We start from the raw sequence: 24,444 nt of genomic DNA, 5'->3' as shown, positions 1-24,444 counted from the left end.
CTTTTTTCTGAACACTTATAATCCATATTTCAGTAAGACTTCAGTGAGGGGGAAAGACAGTGCAGATCATTGGGCTAAAACATGGCGGTGTTGTCTTGAGACATAGCGGTGCTTTGGGGACATGGTGGGGGGTGAGGGGAGGTCAGGAAGAGCTCGTTCTGTCTGGTGGTTTGGGGCCTGGAGTAAGGAGCTGGTGAATTGTCTTATAGGCAGTGGAGACCCATTGGAGGTTTTAAGCTTGATCTGATTTTAGAAGGCTAACTGGTAAAGGACAGGCAGAAGCAGAAAGTGCCTCAGCCCAGGAAACCTGCTTAAGTGGCTAAGAGTTACTTTCTGCAAGGCGTCTTCCCTCGTGTGGTTGAGGTGACCTATGTTAGTGCTACCAGGCTGTCTCTACCTCTTAGGAGCTGAAGCTCTTAGGATCTTGGGATCACGTGGAGAAGAGAGACCAAGCTGGCCTTCCCAATCGTCATGAATTGTGTTGACCTCTTACATCTCAACAATAATAGCGAAAAACTTCCACTGAAGTATTTTACAACCCTCCTCCTCCCCCAACTCTGTCCGACATTTTCAGCCCTGTACATTCACCAACATTGCCCATGTCCTGTGACAGATAAGGGCATTAGCCAGAGACAGGAGGAAGCAATGTGACAGTTCAACCTTCACCCAACCCAAGTCTTTAATCTTTTTTCTTTTAATTTAATTTGGTTTTGGCTGTGTTGGGTCCTCGTTGCTGTGCACGGGCTTTCTCTAGTTGCGGCGAGCCAGGGCTACTCTTCATTGAGGCGTGTGGGCTTCTCGTTGCGGTGGCTTCTCTTGTTGCGGAGCACAGGCTCTCGGCGCACGAACTTCAGTAGTTGTGGCACGCTGGCTCAGTAGTTGTGGCTCGCAAGCTCTAGAGCGCAGGCTCAGTAGTTGTGGCACATGGGCTTTGTTGCTCCGCAGCATGTGGGATCTTCCCGGGCCAGGGCTCAAACCCGTGTCCCCTGCACTGGCAGGCAGATTCTTAAGCATTGCACCACCAGGGAAGTCCTAAGTCATTAATCTTATCTTTTTGAGGGGGCTGTTAGCATATTAAGATGTAACGCGTTTACCAGGAGAACTGAAATATTCCCAGATGGACTCTGGTGTGCTCAACATCCTGGCCAGCTCCATGGGTAGTGCTAGTGCCCTCCACTTGCCCAGCATCAGTAGATATGAAGAAAATCACAAGTAGAAGACTTGTCTCTATTACCAGAAAGATCAAGCAGGTGGGAAGAGTCAAAGAAATGCACAGTGACAGTGAACCTTATTGGTGCCTGATTGTGGGAGAGCAGAGAAGGACCACTAACTGCAAGCCTCCTTCTGAACCTGTCGTGGTTTCTTGGGGGCCTAGGGTAATGGTCAAAAGTCAGAGGCCAGGGCTTCCCTGGTGGCGCAGTGGTTGGGAGTCCGCCTGCCGATGCAGGGGACGCGGGTTCGTGCCCCGGTCCGGGAAGATCCCACATGCCGCGGAGCGGCTGGGCCTGTGAGCCATGGCCGCTGAGCCTGCGCATCTGGAGCCTGTGCTCTGCAATGGGAGAGGCCACAACAGTGAGAGGCCTGCGTACTGCAAAAAAAAAAAAGTCAAAGGCCAACGTGGCTCATAAAATCTTGGTGGCTTTTTGACCTCCTAGCATCTAGAATGCTAGTGGAACAGTCCAAGTCACATTCCCAAATCTGATGTGAAGAAACAAGCTTTCACAAAGATTTTGTAGGTCCTGGTACTACAATTAACTCCTTCATCTCTCTCCTCCATCACCAGACCAAACCACAGTGGGGGCAGGGGAGGGGGTGTAGTTATTTGGCTCTCTGAGACTCATCTTCTCCCTAACGTCCCGTGATGTCTGCACCCCGAACATCCAGTCTCCCAGCATTCCAGACCCCGACAGCAGCACCTAGGACCAATTGAAAGCACAGGCTCTGTGATCAGCCGGATCTGGGCCAAGCCCTAGCTCTGCCACGAGCTAGCTCTGTGATCTTGGACACCCCGTGTGTGCCGCCAGCCCCAGGGCTCGGTTCTCGGCTCCCTTCTCTTTCTACACTCATTCGTCCCTTTATGATCTCATCCAGTCTTATGGTTCTGAATAGCTTTTATATGCCACTGACACTCAAACTTACAGCTCCAGCCAGCCCTCGTGAGAACTCTAGACCAGATAATGCAGCGTTCTCGACACCTTCCCTGGGCTCGACATCTCAGACCTAGTCTTTCCAAAGCTGAACTCCGACTCTCCTCCAGACCTGTTCCTCCTGCAGTCTTTCTTATCTCTGTTGATGGCTATTCTGTTCTTCCAGTTTCTGGGGCAAAATGACTCTGGAGTCATTCTTGACCCCTCTCTGTCTCATCCCATTTTCAATTTGTCAGGAAATCCTGTTGGCTCGACCTTCAGATGACACCTAACCTCTCCTCACAATTCTGTTACCACACAGCTCTGAGCCCCATCACCTCTTGTTGGATTATTGCAGTAGCTTCCTCTCTGGCCTCCCTGCTTTTACCCTGGTGCCCTGATAGACTGTTTCTCAGTCCTCCAGCCAGAGTGATCCTTTAAAATGCACGTCAGTCTCTTCCCAAACAGTGGCTCCTGCTTCACTCAGAGTCAAAGCCAGATCCTTAGAGCGGCCTGCAAGGCCCCACGTGACCTCTGTTCCTTCTCTGGTCCCATCGCCCACTACTCTTCTTGTTTCCTCCCTCCCAGTCATATTGGCTTCCTTTCCTGTTCCCCAGAGTCACCAGATACTGTCCCATGTCATGGTCTTGGCGTTGCCCTTCTTTCTGCCTAGAACTCTCCTAGAACTCTCTCCTACCAGGTATACTCTGGCTGCCTCACTCACTGCCCTCAGATCTACCCAAATGTCAGCTGTTAAACTGAACCGCTGGCTGAACTTAAAGCTGCAACCCACCCTCCCCCAGCGCCCCCAGGCCCCTGTGTGGCTCTCTTTCCTCCACTGCACGTATTACCGCCTAACGTTATGTGTATTATTTAGTACACTCGTTTGTTATATTTACTATGTAATTTCTGTGCCCCCTGCTAGAGTGTACGCCCCATGAGGGCAGGGAGATTTGTCTGCTTTGTTCCTGGCATATACTAGGAGCTCAATAATTACTTTTAAAAAATACATAAAAGCCATGGAAGCAACCTAAATGCCCATTGACAGACTAATGGATAAAGAAGATGTGGTACGTATATTCAATGGAATATTACTCAGCCATGAAAAGGAATGAAATTGGATCATTTGTAGAGATGTGGATGGACCTAGAGACTGTCATACAGAGTGAAGTAAGTGAGAAAGAAAAACAAATATTGTATATTAATGCTTATATGTGGAATCTAGAAAAATGGTACAGATGAACCAGTTTGCAAGGCAGAAATAGAGACACAGATGTAGAAAACAAACGCACAGACACCATGGGGAGAAAGCGGGGAAGGCGGGGGGGCGGTGGTGGGATGAATTGCGAGATTGGGATTGACATATATACACTAATATGTATAAAATAGATAACTAATGAGAACCTGCTGTATAAAAATTAATTAATCTAAAAAAATAAAATATATATGTATAAAAGCTTTATTGAGATATTATTCATATACCATACAATTTGCCCACTTCAGTATGTTCACAAGGTTATTCACCTATCACCAAGATCAATTCTAGAATGTTTTCTTACCCCAAAGAGAAAACCCTCTCTTAGCCAATACTCCCCACTCCACCACTGCCCGGTCTCTGGTAACTACCAGTCTGCTTTCTCTCTTGATTTGCTTATTCTGGACACTTCGTATAAATGAAATAACATAATATGTGGTCTTTTGTAACTAGCATCTTGCACTTAGCATGTTTTCAAGTTTCATCCATGCTGTAGCCTGTATCTCATCTCTTTTTATTGCTGAATAATTTCCCATTTTTTAGATACCTACCACATTTTGTTTATCCACTCATCAGTTGATACATCAAAAATTACTTATTTTTATTTTAACGTAAAATTTACAAGTTTAACCACTTTTAAGTGTACAGTTCAGTACAGTGTTGTGCAGTCATCACCACCGTCCATCTCCAGAACTTTATCATCTTCCCAAACTGAAACTCTGTACCCATTAATCAATAAATCTGCATTTCTCCCTCCCCCAGCCCCTGGCAACCACCATCCTCCTCTCTGTCTTTATGAATTTGACCATTCTAGGAATCTCATATAAGTGGAATCAAACAACATTTCCCTTTGTGTCTGGCTTATTTCACTGAGCACAATGTCCTCAAGGCTCATCCATGTTGTACTATGTGTCAGAATTTCCTTCCTTTTTAAGGTTGAATAATATTCCATTGTATGTTTATACCACATTTTCTTTATCCATTCATCCACTGGTGGAAGTTTGGGTTGTTTCCACCTTTTGGCTATTATGAATACTTCCACTAAGAACATTGGTGTACAAATATTTGTTTGAGTCCCTGCTTTCAATTTTTGGAGTATATACCCAGAAGTGGAATTGCTGGATCATATGGTAATTCTATGTTTAGTGTTTTTGAGGAACCACCATAACATTTTCCACAGCAGTGGCTATATTTTACTTTCCTACCAGCAATGCATAAGTTCCAATTTTTCCACATTTGTAACAACACTTGTTATTTTCTTTTTTTTAAATAGCTATCCTAATGGGTGTGAAGTGGTATCTAATTGTGCTTTTGATTTGCACTTCCCTAATAATTGATATACTGAGCATCTTTTTGTATGTTTATTATCCATCTGTATATCTTCTTTAAAGAATTGTGTATTCAAGTACTGTGCCTATTTTTTAATCACATTATTTGTATTTTTGTTGTTGAGTTGTAGGAGCTCTTTATATATGTTATTGGATATATGATTTGCAAATATTTCTCCCATTCTTTGGGCTGCCTTTTCACTTTGTTGATAGCATCCTTTAGTGTACAAAAGTTTTAAATTTTGATGTAGTCGAATTTGTGTATTTTTTTCTTTCATTGGCTGTGCTTTTTGTGTCATATCCAAGAAACAATTGCCAAAAATCTTTTTGAACTGAATTGAATTGAAATTATTAGAACATCTCTAAACCTTAGTTTCCTTATTTGCAAAATGAGAATAATATCTAATATGAATCAGATAGGGATCCTATTCCCGGGAGCTTACTGTATAGAATAGGGGACACACAAGGGATCCATGGAGCACAGTGAATCATTCTGTTTGGCCGGTTAGGCAAAGGTCTTGGACAGGGGTTGGCAAACTATGGCCCGTGGGCCAGATGCTGTGTACTGCTTGTTAAATAAAGTGTTACTGGAACACAGCCATGCCCACTGATTTATGTATTGTCTATAGCTGCTTTTCTGTCACGACAGCACAGCTACATGGTTGTAAAGAGACAGTATGATCTGCAAACCCAAAAATATTTACTGTCTGGGCCTGTACAGAAAAGATTCACTGACCACAGGTCTAGGAGATCATTTTGGAAAGGTCAGCTGGGATCAGATTAGGTAGGGCCATTGTTCTCGCCAAGTATATGCTTCAGAACTAGCGAAGGCATTTATTTATATTTTTAAATATACATGTTTGAGCCCCATCCCTAGGGAATTCTGATGCAATGCCTCTGGTCTGGGGGCCTTGAATGTCAGACTAAGGAGATGAAGCAGGAGTGAAGGTGAACCCAATCAGAGCAGTAAAGTGGGAGAGAACGGAGGCAAGGAGGCTGTTAAGGAGGCTCCTGAGGGAGGGTAGTCAAGAGGAAATGCAGGCCTGAATTGGGAGAGGAGGGGAGGAGATGGCTAGGGAAGCCAGGAGATGGGCTGGTGAAATTTGGGAGGCAAGGAGACAAAGATACTGAAGCTCCGGGCTCTGTGAGCGTTGGGGTTTGTCGTGCCGAGTTAGTGTTTTAACTCTGTGAATGTACCGTGTGTGAGCAAACTTCTCAAGGGACGTGTTGTATGTTTGCGTCCAGGTAGAAAGGAAGCGCCACATTGGAAATGACATCGTCACCATCGTGTTCCAGGAAGGGGAGGAGCCTTCTCCTGCCTTCAAGCCTTCCATGATCCGCTCCCACTTTACACGTATCCTGAGCCTGTGTGAACCCTCCCACTAGCAAGCTGTTGGTCAGCCTCACTGGACTTAAAATGACCCTCAAACCAAATGTTACGGTTGACTGGCATGTTGTGGTTGTTTTGCGTTGCTAGATTCTTAGACCCACTGTGTTGTATTTTTCCCTCTTCTCTCTCCATCCATTGCAGTAATGGATGGATGCATTCTCAGAGAATTCTTGACTTTGGAACTATCTTCCCTTTCCTCAGGCAGTCTATGAAATGAGGGAAACTTCCTACCACCCATTGATAATAAAGGAATTAGAAGAATTATAGTTAGTGAATCCTCTGAGAAATTTGCTTTAGGTATAAAAACTCGCAAGTTAAGATAAAAAGCCAAAATAATGTGTCTTTGTTGACTCTAAGCCCTAGGAATGGCTGCTACATTACCATCTCTTGACATCTGAGATATGATAGAATTAATCCTAGTTTTATTTGCTTTCCCTCTGCTTCCTCTCATCCCTCTTTAGCTCATATTGCTGCCAAAGCCCTGCTGAAGTTCTCGGTAATGTCCAAGCTCAGCTCAGTCACACAGGCCTGGCACATGAGCATGGTCAGCCCAACACATCCCCAGCCTTGGCCCCATTGTCCTGGGCCGCTGGCCGTGACAGTGAGACCCAGCAGTAGTGCCTACAGGTTGTACATAATAAGTAAAAGGCAACTAATAGGCGTTTTTCAGAATAAATTCTGGTCTAGTTGTTCATGTTCCTTGGAAACTCCAGTGAAAGTGTTGGGAGATAGAACCATGGTGACTCATTGCATCTGCAAGTAGATTGCTCTGCATCCTTTGACTTGTTCACTGTAGCCTCACAAAACTGCCATGAGGGCAGGGAAGAAAACAGATATGCACGTACACATTAATAATAAGTGATATCTTGCTCTGTTCACTGATGTAGGACTAATATTTCCCTCTTCCTGCAGCGGTTCTTCTTGTAGAACAGAAAGAAAACTTCTCCGGGAGGGGGAGGGAAGTGATCAGAGTGACAGAGAGATCATCATTATTTTTAGAATTTCCTTTTGTTATGAGTTTTAGATTTGAGGCTTGGCATATTTGTTTCTGGAAAGGGACAAGCCGATAATTAATGCAAATTCTTTCCACTAAGTCTAGGAGTGGAAACGCTTTGAGGGACTGAGGTTGGTTTTTAGCCCTAGCTAAGGAAAGCCGGGGCTGGGAGATGGTGGGGGAGGAGGAGGAATGGAAGAAGGAAAGAAAAGCTGGTGGAGGTGGTACTAGTTCAGACTCAACTCGCCCGATACAAGCAAAGCAGATTCTACTGAGAGGCTGCCGCCAGCTACACTGGTTTGTTTTGGTTTGTTTTGTCTACCAAAGCCAGAAGGAGAGAGAAGGAAGGTGTACAGTGGAAACATTTAAATTTCTTTTCTTTTCAAAATGTGTGAGATGAAATATATGACTCATTTCATTTTGGGACTTTGTTTATACTTTCAGGCAAGGGAACTGATCTTTTTGCTTTGTTTTAGTTGCTTAATAGCCTTATTTATATTGCTTTTCTGAAGGATTTGGAGAAGTAGCCCTTTCCCGAAAGGATGAGCACGCAGCGGTTGAACCTGTGTCTTCCCAGGCTGTGTCTTTAACAGAAGTCAAGGTTCCATCTCAGCCTATGGGTGACAGGAGCCCTGACGCCAGGAGTGCAGGTCCAGGATGATTCTGCACACAGGGTTTGCAAAGCACAAGCCGTTGACTGTGTGAATTGGGGTCGTTGCTTAATTTCCTTAACCATCACCACAGATATTTTTGCCTTAGTGAGGTATGATCAGCAAAAGGACAATTACAGGTTGGTAACAACTTTATCTCGATTACTTGTTCTAATTCTCATGTTTACATGTTAATTTGGCATTCATTTTAAGACTTTTTTTTTTTTTGGTCACGCCGGGTCTCAGTTGCAGCAAGCGGGCTCCTTAGTTGTGGCTCGCCGGCTCCTTAGTTGTGGCATGTGAACTCTCAGTTGCAGCATGCATGTGAGACCTACTTCCCTGATCAGGGATCGAACCCAGGCCCCCTGCATTGGGAGCTCGGAGTCTTAACCACTGCGCCACCAGGGAAGTCCTGAGACTCTTGACGTACATATTTTTTGATTGATTTGAAAGCCACCGTATCTTCAGGAAAAGCTTGTTGCATATAGTGTTGCTCCATGCAGTAGACCCAAGGGTCAGGGTCAGGCATGTTACTGTGCTCCACAGAGGGCACAAGTGTGATATGTTTGATCTTGACCAGAGTACCCTCCTTCCTAGGCTACATTCTTGCCCGTTTATCCTTCTCAAAAATTAATCCCATTCTCAAAAATTAATCTGTTAAAAGGTATCGTGATGTTGTGAAAAGAGCATGAACTTTGAGCCAAATAGATCTGGGTTAGAATCCCAGCTCTTATCACTTATTAACTTTGAGGCTTTGAAAAAAAAAGTGTTTATCTTCTTGGAGCCTCAAGCCTCGTCTGTGGAGTGAAGGTAATGATTCTACCCGGACAGGTTGGTGAGAATCAGCTGATGCTATGTCTTAAAATACCAAGTATGCTGCCTGGTGTGCAGTGCGGGCTCAGTGGTGGTCTTTGCTATTGTTCCTGGGGTGCCTGACCTTGCCTGCGGCTTGGTGGGTTGGACCACGAAGGATCCAGTAAGACTTGGTCTTTGCCCTAAAGCACATAGGATTGCTGCATGGTGGCCAAGGCTCTGGCAGCCCAGAGAAGGCCCTCCTCCTATGGAAGGAGCATTCCTAACAAATCACATAGGCAACTGAACAAATTTAAGATCCAAATATCGGTGATCTTTGAAGAAAAACCAAGTAATTCTGCAATGTTCTCTACACAGGCTGAAAATATTTTCAGAGGAAAGCGTACCACTCTTTGGCCCACCCTTGCCCTCCCCACCAGTGTTTACAGACCACCAGGAATTCAGGGACTTTTTGCTAGTGAAATGTAAGTTTCTATTTTGAAATGTTTTTGCAACTTGTTCTACATCAGAATACATTTCTTCCAGTTCTCCCAGGATGCTGTAAAGAAGACATCATTGTTTAAGCATTGATTGCATTCCGTGTTCTGTTAATTCTTCACGAGAAGCGTATTTAGTTTTCTGACAGGGTTGCGAAGGTCTCTCCTGGGTTCTCATCTGTACCTACCATCCTACCCACCAAATAGCTAATATTTATTCAGTTTGATATGCCTAGCTCTGTGTTCTTTTATACGTATTATATGACTTACATTCTTACAACAACCCTATAAGGAAATATGGTTATATCCATTTTACAAGCTAGAAAATTGAGACCCCAAGAATCTAAATAATTTGCTTAAAAATGCACAGATAACAGCATAGCTGGGATTCAAACCCATAACTATCTTGACCTCAAGCTCCTAACTGTACTGCACACTTCCTATTCTGTGCTCTTCCACTTTATTGACTCTCGGTGTCTGTTGTCCACTAAACCACCGGCTTTTTCTTCCAGAAGAAACTTTCATTGAGCTAAGAATCCCAGTACTCTGCTTAGGCAATTGTTATTTTTTCTAACAAAATGCAGCAAATATATATTTAATCCCATTGAACGGCATCCTGGTGTTTTGGCCCATGTGTTGGATGGGTGGGTGGGATAGACGGATGGATGGATGGATGGATGGGTGGGTGGGTGGGTGGAATTGTGGATGAGGGCACGTTGGGTGTGTGCTAGGTCTTCAAGTAATTAGATGTACCCTCTGCTCAGGAAGCTTGTAATCCAACAAGAAGGGTAAGATAGACATACCTATGGACTATGGATTTGTACAGAGAAAATTATAGAGTTTTTAAGCATTCTTCCATGAAAGAAGAGTTATACCAGTATTAGGAAAGTGGGTGGCATTTACTGTGAGGAGTTTCCTTGAGAAGGGCATTCTTCAATAGCCTGTTAATATTTGTAACTCCCTTTATAACTTGATTTATTTTAGTAATTAATGGTGAAAAAGCCACTCTGGAAACCCCAACGTTCGCCCAGAAACGTCGACGAACTCTGGATATGTTGATTCGATCTTTATACCAGGATTTGATGCCAGATTTGCATAAGGTAACCCTGGGTCTGTGGTGTTCTTTCCTTCTCACGGGGTCTGAGTTGAGAACACAAGTCCTAGCGATGAGTCCTGGTTAGAAAAGCATAGAGTCGCCTGATCCAGCTGTCAACACTGGACTGTGGCCTCCAGGGCCTCATGTTCTCTCATGGTTGTCACAGGAAGAAGGGATGTTGAATGTCCATATACAGGGGCGTGATTTTCATAAAGCCAAGGCCTGTGGAAGTCGAGATGCAGGCTGAGGGCATGAATGTCAGTCAGCAATCCCTGGAGCATTTGAGAGTACTTTTGGGGTATCTGTCTTTGGGTGTACTGCTCAGCATTTCCCGTGCCATGGAGCTGATAGACAGGCAAAGTGAGGATTTGGGGGAGAGACTGGGGCCTCTATAAGGTTTTCTGGAGATTTACTGGTGAGCCCCATATTCAGGCACTGAAATAAGCATGTACATTTACTGAAAATCCACTTTGTGCCAGATACGTCCTAGGCTGAAGGTGTATCCACACTGATGGGACCCAGTACCTCCCTGAGGAACCCAGCGCCTCGAGGGGCACCCATGCTTTTTGGAGGCCTCTAGACTCAGTGCGAGATCGCCACATGTCACAGTGGTTAACGAGTGTTAATGCAAAATGAAATCATCGTTGTTTAGAAGCATTTCCCAAACTTAACAAGGAAGCACAGAACAAGGGGGGGGACTTCCCTAGAATCGGTACAACTACAAACTCCAGCAAAAGGAGTTGCTACTGATGTGTGAACATAAATGCAGTGTCCGGTCTCAGGTGGCTGCCCAGAGAGATGACGAACATCAAAACGAGCTGGTGCTCGTGCAGTCCTTTCCCTTCAGCACAGTGACCACCACCATCTTACAGGTGCCCTTGACTTCTGGCTGGTCGATACACCCTAACTACTCACAGGGATTGGTCCAGACCAACCCCAGGGCCCTAAAGAGCCAGCCATAATTGGCAATCTGTCCATTCCCTTTTTTCCTTAAAGTCAGGAAACAGTGAAGAGAGGGTACCAAGAGGAATATGTGATGTCCTTCAGGTCTCACCGGAAACATCACTGCCTTAGCAGCCTTCCCCAGCCCCCAGCTGAAGCCATGTGCCCCTGTTAAGTGCCTCCACATGCTTTACGGACCTCCCCTTCATAGACATTATCCCATGTGCCAGTCATGTAATCAGCTACTTAATCTGTCTCCCCCGCAGACTCTGCTCCACCAGGACACAGACCACGTGCATCGCATCCCCCAGATCCGGCAGAGCAGTGGATGCTCAGCCAATACTTGCTAATTGCATGCGTGCACCCAGTTCTCGGCAGTTTGGAAGAAAACTAACATTTACTGAGTATGTGCCCAAGCACCTTCCATGCATTTCCTCACTTAGTCCTCGTAACACACCTCAGAGACTGGTATTAGCCACACAGAGACACTGAGACTCAGAAACTAACTCCCTTGCCCGAAGTTACCCAGAAGGCCACAGAGCTGCGCAACTCCAGGGAGTACCGTTCACACAGAATTTTGTATGTCGTGTTCCAGGGGTGCCCCTCTCTGAGAATGGCATCCTTGCAGCTGTGCAGCGTGGTGGCCGACCACGCTGTTAGGCGGTTAGTAGGAGGGGGGATGCTGGTTTGCTTGATTCCAGAGCCCGTGCTCTCAGCCTCCACGGGGTGGGCTCTCCCCCTGTTGCTCCTTAATCCCTCGCGTCTAGCACAGACCTGGCGGGCACTTAAGTGGTGCCTCATCTCATAGATGCTTATTGAGAAAATGAATAGAGAAGGCAGAAGTAGGACCTTTTGGACAAATAGGTTTGTGCACTAAGAGAAGCCAAAGGATGAGATTTGACAACCGTCTTTGGAATTCATAACTTGTCTTTCTTTTTCAGAACATGCTTAATAGACGATCTTTCAGTGATGTCTTACCAGAGTCGCCCAAGTCAGCACGGAAGAAAGAGGAGGCCCGCCAGGCAGAGTTCGTTAGAATAGGGCAGGTGGGTTTTATTCTGACACCTGTTTTATTCTGACATCCAAACCAGATGGCCCGCCTGCAAAGAATGTTATGTTTGCATACTCCTGGAAGAGCTCTGTCACTTCTCTTAGGATTATTGTGGAACCACGAGTGAGAATTTTTTTTAATTTTATTGAAGTATAACTGATTTACAATGTGTTCATTTCTGCTGTACAGCAACGTGATTCAGTTATACATATATATTCTTTTTCATATTCTTTTTCATTATGGTTTATCACAGGATATTGAATGTAGTTCCTTGTGCTATACAGTAGGGCCTTGTTTATACAAAGATTTTTTTTTTTTTTTTTTGGCTGTGTTGGGTCTTCGTTGCTGCACACAGGCTTTCTCTAGTTGTGGCGAGCGGGGCCTACTCTTTGTTGCAGAGCATGGGCTCTAGACGCACAGGCTCAGTAGCTGTGGCTCTCAGGCTCTAGAGCGCAGGCTCAGTAGTTGTGGCGCACAGGCTTAGTTGCTCCGTGGCCTGTGGGATCTTCCCAGACCAGGGCTCGAATCCGTGTCCTCTGCATTGGCAGGCAGATTCTTAACCACCAGGGAAGTCCCTAGACAAAGGAGATTTTTAATAACCATGTAGGCGTAGCTCTCTGCAGGTGTGAGTGAGAGGAAAGCCCTCTGCTGAAGCGGGGTGACACTGGCTGGGAGCAAGAGGCCACAGGGCCCAGGCTGGGCTCCCTCTTGATAAGGGAGCACGTATCATTTGCCTGCCTCCCGGGAATTTTCTGAAGTGTGGGGAGCCAATTTAGGGAAAGCACCTTGAACTCCTCCCTGGCAGGAGTCAGCACATAGAGGGTGTCCTCGCAGGAGACCTGGATTCCCCCTACCGCTTGGAAGTAGTCGTCACAGTGAGGCGGCTCCCAGGCATCACCTTATTCCAGATTTTGGAGGAAGCCATTCCCCCTTTGCCTTGCTCCTACGTGACATTAGTATTTCTCAGTTCTGGAGGTGACACAGCTTTCTGCCTTGGTCCCATGTCACAAGAGGGAGGAGGAGAGCTGCCAGCTGCAGACAAGGTTCTGACCCAAAAGTCGAAGCCAATAGTAAGGCGATCAGGAAAGCTTAACGGCAAAGATAACCTTTTCCCAAAGCAGGTGCACTGTTACTGGGGCCCTCCAACTTTGGTCCATGTTTAAAGATACCCCGACTCGGGACTTCCCTGGTGGTCCAATGGTTAAGACTCCACGCTCCCAATGCAGGGGGCTCGGGTTCGATCCCTGGTCAGGGAACTAGATCCCCCATGCCACAACTAAGACCCGGCACAGCCAAATAAAGAAATATTAAAAAAAACAAAACAAAAGATACCCTGACTCTACTTTCAGAGATTCTGATTCATCAAGTTTGAGGAGGGACCTGGGGATTTTTTCCAATACCATCATTTCCAATGATGGTTTGGAAATCACTGTACTGATATACTGATTAGTTGAAATGACAGAAAACATTTGGAGTCATGAGGACTTCACCAGGTCCAGCTGACTGTGTTCCTTATCTTCAATGATAGGGCAGCATGGGAACCTGAAACTTCAGCCTGAAATTACTCCTGTTTCATTAAAAAAATTTTTTCCAATCATACTTGTTGATCCTGCTGTTGTTTTCCTGCCCGATAAACTGAAAGAGATCTCTGTTCTGTCAGGCGCTAAAACTGAAATCCATCGTGAGAGGGGACGCTCCATCAAGCCTGGTGGCAGCGGGGATCTGTAAAAAAGAGGTGAGTCGATGATGCTTTCAAGTTCAACTGTGAATGTCCTTTGTCCTCAGTGAAGTTATTGAGATTCTTAGAAGGAGGTTTGTGGGGCAGGAGAGGAACAGCTTGTCTACAGCAGAGCCCGCAGGGGAAGCCCCAGTTGAAGCTGGGCAGCATCTAGTGAGAGCCTCCCTGTTTCCGTATCGTGCCTGTGCCTTTGCTTAAAGGAGCAGAGCTGCTAGACTGGACTCAGCAGTGCTCCTCAAGCCCTGTGTGCCTACAGACCACCTGGACTTCCTGACCAAGTGCACGTTCTCATCAACAGCTCTGCGTGGCAGGGCCAAGATGCTACAGTTCTAACAGGATCTCAAGTGGTGCCTGTGCTGCTGACCATGGACACACTAAATGGCAAGGCTCTAGGGCGGTATTTCTCAAGCCTTAGTGTGTGTTAGAATCACCCCCAGAGTTTCTGATTCCGTCAGTCTGAGTGGGCCCTGAGAATGTGCATTTCTAACAAGTTGATGCTGATGGTGTTGGTCAGAGGACCACAGCTGAGCAACCACTGCTTCATCTACAGTTCATTCAGCCAAACCAATAATTCTGTGGCCAGAGTATCTACTTCTCATTTCCACTTTCTGTGGATAAAGAACTAGGTGGTCATCAAGCATACAAGAGAAAACAATGAAAACAAGTCACAGTACAAACTTACTATTTGCATGATTTTGTACTGTAAAGCCCATACGCTACATACTGAAATATGTCTATGTTCAGAATAGGTAACAGGTAGTTAAATGGAACAAATCCACAGACATTGCCTCACTGGAGAAATGGCCATCGTAAAAGCAAAAGAATTACGAATACCTCTACTTTCGCAATAAAGGTATGGATGATCTGTATCTGAACTGCAGAACCTACAAACTTTAAAGTCTGGTTTCAAGAAAATGATGAGCTCAAAATACAACTGATGCGGGAAAACCACAGCCAATTTCAGACAAGACCAATGGCAAAGCATCGTTTCCAAAGGTTCCAAAGATTGCAAAAATTCCCACTATCTGCTTGTTCCTATGAATAGTAGAATTTGCAGTGTTGTCAAGCCCTTTATAGATAACAACTTCCAGTAAGACTTAGTAACCTTCTTAATAAGAAGTTCTTAGGTGTACATAAAAATGAAAGTAACTTGTTCACCGGTAAACGACAAAGTAAGAGCTTCCATGTTTTGGATCAGTGCATGACCTACCAGTGGGCCACGGGCCATCCTTGAAGAAGCACTGCTCGACAGGCCCTCATGGACTGTTGTGCAGTTGGCTCCGCAGAGGCCAGAGTCCCACATGCTGTTCCCGAGAGTGCTCTACTTGCAGAGCATGGGCATTGCCAGCCTCCTAGGCATCCATCATTTTGTGAGCTGTGTTAATGTCCTTAGCAGGGAGCCGGTAAAGAGTTCTGGGCTTGGGCAGGAAGGCCCGAAGACCACATCATTGCCCTCAGAATCAGCACCAAGCCCGTCACGTGGCAGTGGGGAGTCCAGCGCAATGATAAATGCCATCAGGCCTCAGACCAGAGCGTCTGTGGGTCTGGGGCTGAGTTCTCATCGCTGACACCTCCTACGTGGTGGCCTCAGACTCTTGCAGTCCCCAGCCACTTTGAGGGCCCGTGAAGCCAGTGGACCCCCATGCCCCCAACACACACACTCCAGCCCATTAAAATTACGAATGGCACCTATACAGCACGTTGAACACAGTTTCAGGGCTTCACGGACCTCCCTAAGCCCCCCTGGATCCTTCAGGGCCCCTAGATCTTCTGGGTTAAAAACCCCAGTTCTGCATAAGTGTTCTGATCTTGTGTCCTGCACGCAGAGAACATTCTGTTATTTGGAGTTGGCTTTCCACCTTGGTGTCTAATGCTCTAGCGTCTGTCTGTCGCCCAGTTGGCATTTACATTGGCTTTGCTTTTGAATATCCTCCTGCTCTAAGTCACAAACTCAGAATTTCCAGAAATCTTAGGGAACTGCCATTGCAAGTGATGGCCTGCACTTGTGCAGCCCTCTTTCAGTTTATAAAATATCTTCACATTCTTTGTGTGATCTTTTCACAACAGCCTGAGCCTCATCTTAGCAATTAGAATACTCATTTTGCGGCTGTTGGGTTTTATAAAGGGAAAGCGTACATCTCTAAGACAGCAATAATGCACACAGTGTTTACCCTCATCCCAAATGACACCCTTGCAGGTAACCTCTGAGCCATCGCTTCTACTTTGAGTGTGCAAGCGAGTGCTCACCCGGCCCATGCAAACACACCTACACATGCACACGGGCTCTTGTATAGCCCCAGGTAAAAGTGAAGACATGGGACTTCAATTTGTCCCTGAGAATCTCCACAGACTTCCTTGTCCCTTGAGGGCAAGCCACATGCTTTGGAGGGAAATTAATGGTTCGGTTGAGAATGTCCCTGATTCTGGTGTGGCTCAGAAGCCACGAACAGCGCCTGCAGACTCCAGGCATCGGCCGCAGCTCCGAGGCAGCAGTGAGGGGGAGCTGACTCTTCCTGCCCGACATGGAATGAAACTAAGCATGCGAGTTCCATGACGTGAATGTGTCACATGGGGGAACACGAGTGGGTTTCATCAACAGCCCTCGCCATATTCCTACAAACAGGTGTTATTTTTTTCTTGAAGATTTGTAGCCTTAAATGGGTCAGTAAGCATTTTCATGTTAAGACGATATCAACTTCTTGCATTGTGTACGGTTTAATAATTTTGCCGAATCAGCAACACAGGAATCTGACTTTGTTTAGAGAGTTGGGTGGGACTTCCTCTTATAATAAAGAGAAACGTTTGCTTAGAAAACGTTACCAATGTTCTGATTGGCCCTGTGGGGTGTCATTACGATATAGACGCTGGTCACGGTGCCAGAAACATGTGACTCCAGCCTTTTCCTATTGCGTGCGTTTCTGGAAAGAGACTTTTCTTCCTAAGGAAGGTAACTGAGTCAGAGCCCTTCTAGCTCCCAGGGTTTGAGGGCATCTGTGTTGCTGTTTTGGGTGGTGGTGTGCTGTGCATTTCCACCTGATGGGCCGGTGTGTTCTTTCTGGTGCACTTACCTTCTGATGCTTGGTTGCCTCGCAGCCTTGGGAGCCCCAGTGTTTCTGCAGTAATTTCCCTCACGAAGCCGTGTGTGCAGATCCCTGGGGCCAGGCCTTGCTGGTTTCCACTGATGCTGGCGTCTTGCTAGTGGATGGTTAGTGAGTAGCTGCTCCTTCAAATGTCTCTCTTTGTATAACTTGTAGTGCTTCTAAGATGGGTGACCACCGATCAGCTCCCTTTAGATAAATGGGTCCTCAGCAGTGTCCTTAGCAGAGCTTTGTTTCCTTAAAAATTACTCCCTTGTTTTCAACAGGCAAGCCAGGGCCATGGGGGCTGGGGGGTGGGCACGGGCATGCATGACAGTTTCATCACTTCCGATTAGTCTGTGGATATCAAATAACCTGCAAGGAAAATCTCCTTTGCGGCAAATACTTATCATGATTCCAAAATTTTACTTTAAATTGACAAGCGCAGGGCTTCCCTGGTGGCGCAGTAATTGAGAGTCCGCCTGCCGATGCAGGGGACATGGGTTCGTGCCCCGGTCCGGGAGGATCCCACATGCTGAGGAGCAGCTGGGCCCGTGAGCCATGGCCGCTGAGCCTGCGCGTCCGGAGCCTGTGCTCCGCAACGGGAGAGGCCACAACAGTGAGAGTCCCACGTACCGCAAAAAAAAAAAAAAAAAAAAAAAAAAAAAAATTGACAAGGGCAGGTTGTTATTTAGAGCCGCTGTCTCAGGGATATGCTCTCTCTCTCTCTCTTTTTTTTTTTTTTTTTTTTTGCTGTAATTTTTTGCTGTAAGCGGGCCTCTCACTGTTGTGGCCTCTCCCGTTGTGGAGCACAGGCTCCGGACGCGCAGGCTCAGCGGCCATGGCTCACGGGCCCAGCCACTCCGCGGCATGTGGGATCCTCCCGGACCGGGGCACGAACCCATGTCCCCTGCATCGGCAGGCGGACTCTCAACCACTGCGCCACCAGGGAAGCCCGATATGCTCTCTCTTGAAGCGCTTTCTTTTTTTTCTTTTAAGATTTCTAATTCAAAAAGTATTCAGTATCCAAAACAAACAATAAGAATCTTAGATAACCTGTATTTGGTGGATAGAGAAACAAAGATTTTGACAGGAAGACAGATCTCATCTCAATATAAAACCAAACTTTACACAGCCGGGTGGGTCAGCCTGCCCCCAGGGAGGCGGTCAGCTCCCTGTCACCACAGATCAGTCACCAATCAGACATGACCTTGGCAAGGATGCCGGAGAGGGCATTCAACTTCGAGTGGGGATTTAATTTAGCCTCAAGGACTGTGTGGTCCTTTCCAGCAGGAGGCCCCTTGGATTCTTCCAGACTCCTAATGAATGATAAAGGAGCTAAACACTAGTAGCAAGTCATGTCCTGGGGCTTCAGAGGGAGCTGTAGGTGTAGAGACAGCATCTTCCAAGGGCACATCCTCCGTGCCCAGGAGCAGGCTGCCCGGTCTCTGGTTACCATAGTGATGCTTTATGAGCATCCTGAAGGCCACCTCCTGTGAGAGTAACATAACGGCCTAAAACTGCAGCATCTTCCCATCCTTGGCCTCAACCTTTACTCCCTCCTCAGTCCCTGACTCAGCACTTGTTCCGGCCCCGTGCTAGGTGCCTCCTGTAGGACGATGAGAGGTGGACAAGACTTTATAATGGGCTTATTTCTGACCTTATCTGTTATTTTTGCTATATCTTTAAATGTTGTATCCATAACATAATTTTTAAAATTCACATATATACACATATATAATTGTGTATATAACTAATTTACTAAAAGCCAGATAACTTAAAAATTCATAAATTCAGAATTTAAATTAAATTTTTCATTTTAGAAACTTTTATAAAACAATTAGAAAATCTTTGTGATCTTGAAGAAAACCTCTCTGAGCTTCAGGTTTCTCTAAAGTGGGGGTAATTTTTTAAGTAGCTAAAGAATAGTTTATAATAATGGGAAATGATGAACTAAACAAAATAAGGATGATGATCCTAACCGCAAGGGAGGAGATGCGGACGTTACACGAAGTTACTTACTTACCTGTAAGTGCTTAAAGCAGCGTCTGGCACACAGCAGTAACTTACCAAACAGTCGCTATCATCATTACTCTCTCCCTATGAACTTGCCAAAAGGTAACAAAATCTATAGATTTTGCTCAAAGTGCAACCAGATAAAAGAATTTATTAAAAAAAACAAACTTTAGGGGTTTAGTCTAGTCTCTTAGTTTTACAGATGAAGAAACGGAGGCCTAAAGAAATGATGTGACTTGCCCAAGACCATACAGCTGGTTAGTGGCACATCTGGAACCAGAACCCAGAGGTGATTCCTTGTCCAGTGCTCTCTCCACTAAACCAACTACATTTTATTAAAATTAAATTAAACTCTACCAATGTTACTGTCTTTACCTTGAAGCAGATTTCCAAGACTATACTCCTGGGCAAATAATTATGAAAATTTTTGTGATGAAAAGAATGTCAAATTCTACCTGTTTGCCTTTTTAGGAAAGAGAAAGTATGTTTCATAGTGACTATTTGTAAGGCTTGACTAAAAACAGAAAAAAAAATTCTGTTTGAGTTGCTTCTATGTAAATGTAAAATCCAAACCAAGATTACCAAGTCCCTTTCTGCAATTTTCACCTTTACGTATCCAAAATGTAATGGAAGTGTCAGATATAAAAGGATTATTGTGACCGCCGGGAAATTCTTTTCTTTCAAACTTGAGGGACATTGTCTTAACACAGGTGGTAGCCATATACACCCACCACCAGCTTAGATGTATTACTCAGATTATTACTGTCATGTCCTAGTTATGCAGTAATGCGTCCCTGTTTGCCTTTGCTAAAAAGAGAATAACCCTTAAGGCTTTCTTTGTATTCCTTGTTGTGCTTTTAAGCCATAATTCTCTTGTTATTTCTTTGTTTACCTTTTTCTTGTCTACACTTAATTGTATTATGAATTATCTCTGTGAGTGAATCTCTCCATTTCGTTTCAAGCCAAGTTCTACTCTATCCCATTAGCCTCTGCTTAATTTCATTAGACTTACCCCCTTGAGAGTCTGCTCTTTTCAAGGTCACTATTAAACATCAAGATTCTTTGCATTCTAAGTGTAGCAAAACCTACTCTGAAGGGAGACTAAATACTGATTAAATATGCTATCACCATTTGTTTTGGTTTTGCAGTAATAGAAAAGCCAGCTCTAAAAGATTGTTTCTTCGTAAAGAGATTACAAGAAGGAAACCATGTTATGAAATAGTCATTGAATCCATGTCACTTTCTCATATCCTTTCCTTCCCTTCCTTCCTGTGCTGTATATAAACCTGTTTAGCCACCTGAGAAAGACTGGAGAATAAATGCTAATTTACTCTGTACATAGTCAGGCAGCCACACGGTATCCCTCTGTTTTAACTGTAAAATGAAGTGCTTCTGTCACATTAATTCCTTACGGCACAGTTTTCCCGTGCTCACCCCATCAATCCACAGGGATGCAGTGCTGTTTTTAGGCTACAACACTGGCTGAGAGCCCAGACTTTGTCCTTGCACAGACTTGGGTTCCGCAAGCTCAAGACGTGAGCTTATACAATTTTCTATCACCTCTGACCCTCAGGTTCCTCATTTGTTAAATGGGATTATTAGAAGTTCTTACCTAGTAGGGTCATTGGGAAATCTACATTAAATGACACATAAAACACTTAGCATTAAGACCTGGCATGTAGGAAGCCCTCAGTGTATGTGAACTGTCATTCACAAAATGAAACAAGCATAGTCGCTTAGTCAAACATAGAGATGGGTACTGGAATGATCATCTCATGGTTTGAAAAATTGAGTCTGCCCCCGCAGAAGCACAAAGAGCCTGAGAATCAATCCCCTTGGGAAGGCCTGGGCTAGAGGAGCAGGAAAGTGTTTGATGGGCTGTCACAGAACTTACAGTAGCCCCGATCATGAAGGGCAACTGGAGCCAAGCCCTCTGTCTAGTAAGAGCCTAGCAGGCTCTGTGCTCTGACAAAGACAGTGCTCTCACAGGCCTGCAGGAGTGGGATGATACAAGCTCTGCTCCCTCCTGGGCACCATCCAGGGAGGGACGAACTCCCAGACAGGTTTCTGGAAGAGCCAAGATCCTCAGGGCCTCTCACACCTAAATTACAATGAAGGAAACACCCACACCCACAGCCGAACACTTGAAGACCTAAGTGTCTTCGAAGTGCAGGTAAAGAGTAAGCTAGACAGTTCTGCCTAATATGTCTACACCATCCTGGGACATCTTTGCCTTGCCCTGAGTCTGTGTCAAGCGCAGAACAGACCCTTTGCTTATGGAACAGCCTTAATTCTTTTAGCCCTCTTTGTCCAAGGGACCCCCAGGAGCAAAGTAATTGCTGGCAATTTAAGATCCCAGTAAGTAAGCATAAAAACAAATCCTATGTATAATTTGCAGTGTCTTTAATCACCTGTTTACCTGACGTCTTCCCAAATGTTTCCACTAAAATTCGTTTTTTCCTGTTATTTGGGAAATGTAATTGATATTTCTCTCTTCTTTTATTTTTGTCTAAAAAGGAGATTTCATATTCCTATATGGAGAAATACTGAAAATTTATAGGTAAATTACTATTGACACGGACATAGGGCATGTTGCAATAGGAAGTTTGTTTTTATTTTATATACGAAAGGAAATTCTAATTTTGCTTTCTTGAGAAATATGCAAAATAACCTAAGATGTGATGTGATTTCAAACATGACAAAAAGTCAGAAAATGCTCAAGAGAAATGGCTAAGCTTATTAGCATTTTAAAAAACTTGGTATTCAGTTCTTTGGAATAATCCCAGCAAAAACTGGAATCGGGAGATGCTGCTTTTTCTTTGATGAACACTGAGAAGAATACAGCTTAGGGGCCCTGTATGGAGTTGTGAATGCCTTTGGGAAAGAAATGCCAGGCCTTCTCCCTGAGCTAAGAGGAGACTAGTGCTTGAACTTTCTGGGTAGCCCTTATGAAAGCTCTAGAAACTGTCCTCCTTCCTCACCTAGGGAGAACCGGGGTCCAAAACTACCCGCAGGCACGTTTTGTAGGTTCTAGAAAGTGTGGGCTGGGTTGCAGCATCGGGTAACCAGGTTTCCTCTTCCAGATGACCTTCCGTCAGTGCCAGTGTTTGACAAAACTCTGCCCGTGAAGCAGATGCATGTGCTGGAGGCTCTGGACCTTCTGATTTTCAGAGCAGACAAAGGTGGTACTCCTCTCCAGGTGACGTTTTCTGGGAGGAAGGGAAGAGTGTAGCCTGCAGCCGACACAGGGGTCGTGGGGCTCTGGCTGCATCAGTGGTGCCAGCTGTCTCTTCTCCTGGTGCCCAGGGCTCAGGGGCCTTGGTGGCCTATATGTCCTCTGAGGAGGGGATGGTGAGGGAGAGTGGGGGGGGGGCGTCCTTGATTGCATCATTACATAAAGGCGATGCCGGGTTGCTCCTGGATTCTGGAGCACCTCAAATTCTGATTCCTCGAGCAGTGGTTTTCCTATACAATCCACCCTTTCAGTTCTTCCAGGTCGTCTTACTTTTCCATCTGTCTCCTCTGTCTGCTTTATGCCACCAGGGAAAGACGCCCGCCTCTTTGTCTTCAGGCTGAGCGCTGTGCAGAGGGGCATTGAGGGCAAGCAGGCCGTGAAGGGCAAATATGACTGCAGAGAAAACAAGCTGGAGAAAACCAAAGGTGACTCGGTTCTTCATATTTTGGTGGTTTCCGTCCAATTAATCTTTTTCTCAGACTGCCCAGATTTTACTGAAAAGAAAAATGAGTGGGAGTTTGATTTTATTTGTTTTCACTTGGAAACATCACAAAGGTAGCGTCACTGCTTCCCTAAGACAGCTTGAGCGATAGAAAAGCAGGTTGAGGACTCGAGGAAATTCTAGGTCTGGTTTGACAAGTTTGGGAATGAGTTAAGCTCTATGAGCAAACCTGTGAAAAGAGACTTTTAGACTTTGATTCCCGGAACTCTGATCACCCTTCACTTTAGTTCATATCATGTAATGGGTGTGAAGCTAAGTCCACAAACTCTAATAGAGAGGGAACATGACTTCCTTAATTGTCCTATAATTCAACCTAATTTTTATTTCAAGTCCCCACTTTGCCTAGTGGCGGGAACGTTTCTTAGTCATTTCACTGGGTTATGCTTAATTTCCGGGGTTCTTAGGTATTACCAAATTGTCAAAGCTTGGGGGCTTCCCACCTCTTGTAGTGTGTTCAGCATCATTGATTTCTCTTCCCAGGCTGCCACTTGTATGCCATGAACACTCACCATAGCAGAGAGCTGAGGATTGTGGTTGCCATTCGGAATAAACTGCTTCTGGTCACGAGGAAACATAGCAAGCCAAGCGGGGTGACCAGCATGTCACTGTTATCTCCCCTGCCCGAGTCACCTGTTGAAGAATTCCAGTACATCAGGGTAGGTTTTCTCCTCAGATCGCTTGGCTCCTGGCCAAGGTGTCACGAGGCGGATTCCCTCCTTCCACCCAGAGTCTGCCATCCACTGGCGTTCAGGAACTGACTGGGGAAGCCCTCGCCTGTTGCCCTGGCTTCCCCAGAAGACTAAGGTGAACAGGGCTTTTCCGACTCCATCCAGCTCATTCGTACCAGTGAGCACCCAAAGATGCTGCCCTAGTGGAGATCATTTTGAAATGTATAGAAATTTAGAGTCATTATGTTGGGCACCAGAAACTAACACAGTTTTAAAGTCAATTATACTTCAAAAACAAACTCATGGAAAAAGAGACCAGATTCATGGTTGCCAGAGGCAGGGGGTGGGGGGAGGGGGAAGTGGAGGAAGGTGGTCAGAAGGTAAAAACTTCCCATTGTAAGACAAATAAGTACAAGGGGGGTAATGTACAACATGAGAAATATAATAACACTGCTGTATGTTATATATGGAAGTTAAGAGTTCTCATCACAAGGAAATATTCTGTTTTCTTTTTCTTTTATTTCGTATTTATATGAGGTGATGAATACTCACTAAACTACTGTGGTGATCATTTTATGGTGTATGTAAAGTCAAATCATTATTGTACACCTTAAATTTATGCAATGCTGTATGTCAATTATATCTCAATAAAACTGGAAGGAGGAAAAAAAGGATGCTGTTCTAGACCCTGGGGATACAGTAATGAACAACAAGAAAAAAGTATCTTTTCTTGTGAAGATTGCTTTCTAGTTGCAGGACAACAGAAATAGGCCAATAAGTCTATGAGTCCTGAGGATAACAGTAAAGTAGGGTAAGGAAACAGAGGATCATGAATTGGGGAGGTAGGTGATCTCTTTTAGAAAGGGTATCTCAGAAGCCCTCTCAGAAAAGATTACCTTTGAGGGGAGATCCAGATGAAAGACGGGACCGAGTGATGAGGGTCTCTGGGGAAAGGGTCTCCGGGCAGAAGGGGAGTGGCCAGCGAGGGCCCAGTGGCCCGGCTCAAGGCACAGCCAAGAGGCTGGGCGGCTACAGCCGAGGGGACAGACAGGGGTCAGTGTATGGGGACCAGCTTCTCTTGGGCCCT

The 24,444-nt window shown here is 45.3% G+C and overlaps 1 protein-coding gene across 1 annotated transcript in view; it reads left to right on the top strand.

Annotated features, from left to right (window-relative positions):
- Positions 1-24,444, top strand: part of GARNL3 (GTPase activating Rap/RanGAP domain like 3) — an 82,736-nt gene that overhangs the window by 36,840 nt on the left and 21,452 nt on the right. The window contains exons 10-19 of the mRNA XM_032634992.1: positions 5,955-6,063; positions 7,838-7,883; positions 8,914-9,020; positions 10,017-10,132; positions 12,012-12,116; positions 13,782-13,856; positions 16,953-17,064; positions 22,036-22,134; positions 22,496-22,612; positions 23,170-23,345. Coding sequence (XP_032490883.1) covers positions 5,955-6,063; positions 7,838-7,883; positions 8,914-9,020; positions 10,017-10,132; positions 12,012-12,116; positions 13,782-13,856; positions 16,953-17,064; positions 22,036-22,134; positions 22,496-22,612; positions 23,170-23,345 — 1,062 coding nt within the window. The remainder of the gene's footprint in view (positions 1-5,954; positions 6,064-7,837; positions 7,884-8,913; positions 9,021-10,016; positions 10,133-12,011; positions 12,117-13,781; positions 13,857-16,952; positions 17,065-22,035; positions 22,135-22,495; positions 22,613-23,169; positions 23,346-24,444) is intronic.

The sequence above is a fragment of the Phocoena sinus genome, chromosome 6 (genome assembly GCF_008692025.1).
Source record: "Phocoena sinus isolate mPhoSin1 chromosome 6, mPhoSin1.pri, whole genome shotgun sequence".
Lineage (NCBI taxonomy): Eukaryota > Metazoa > Chordata > Mammalia > Artiodactyla > Phocoenidae > Phocoena > Phocoena sinus.
Note: the sequence above shows the minus strand (reverse complement) of the source record. Positions and strands in the feature narration are given on the sequence as shown.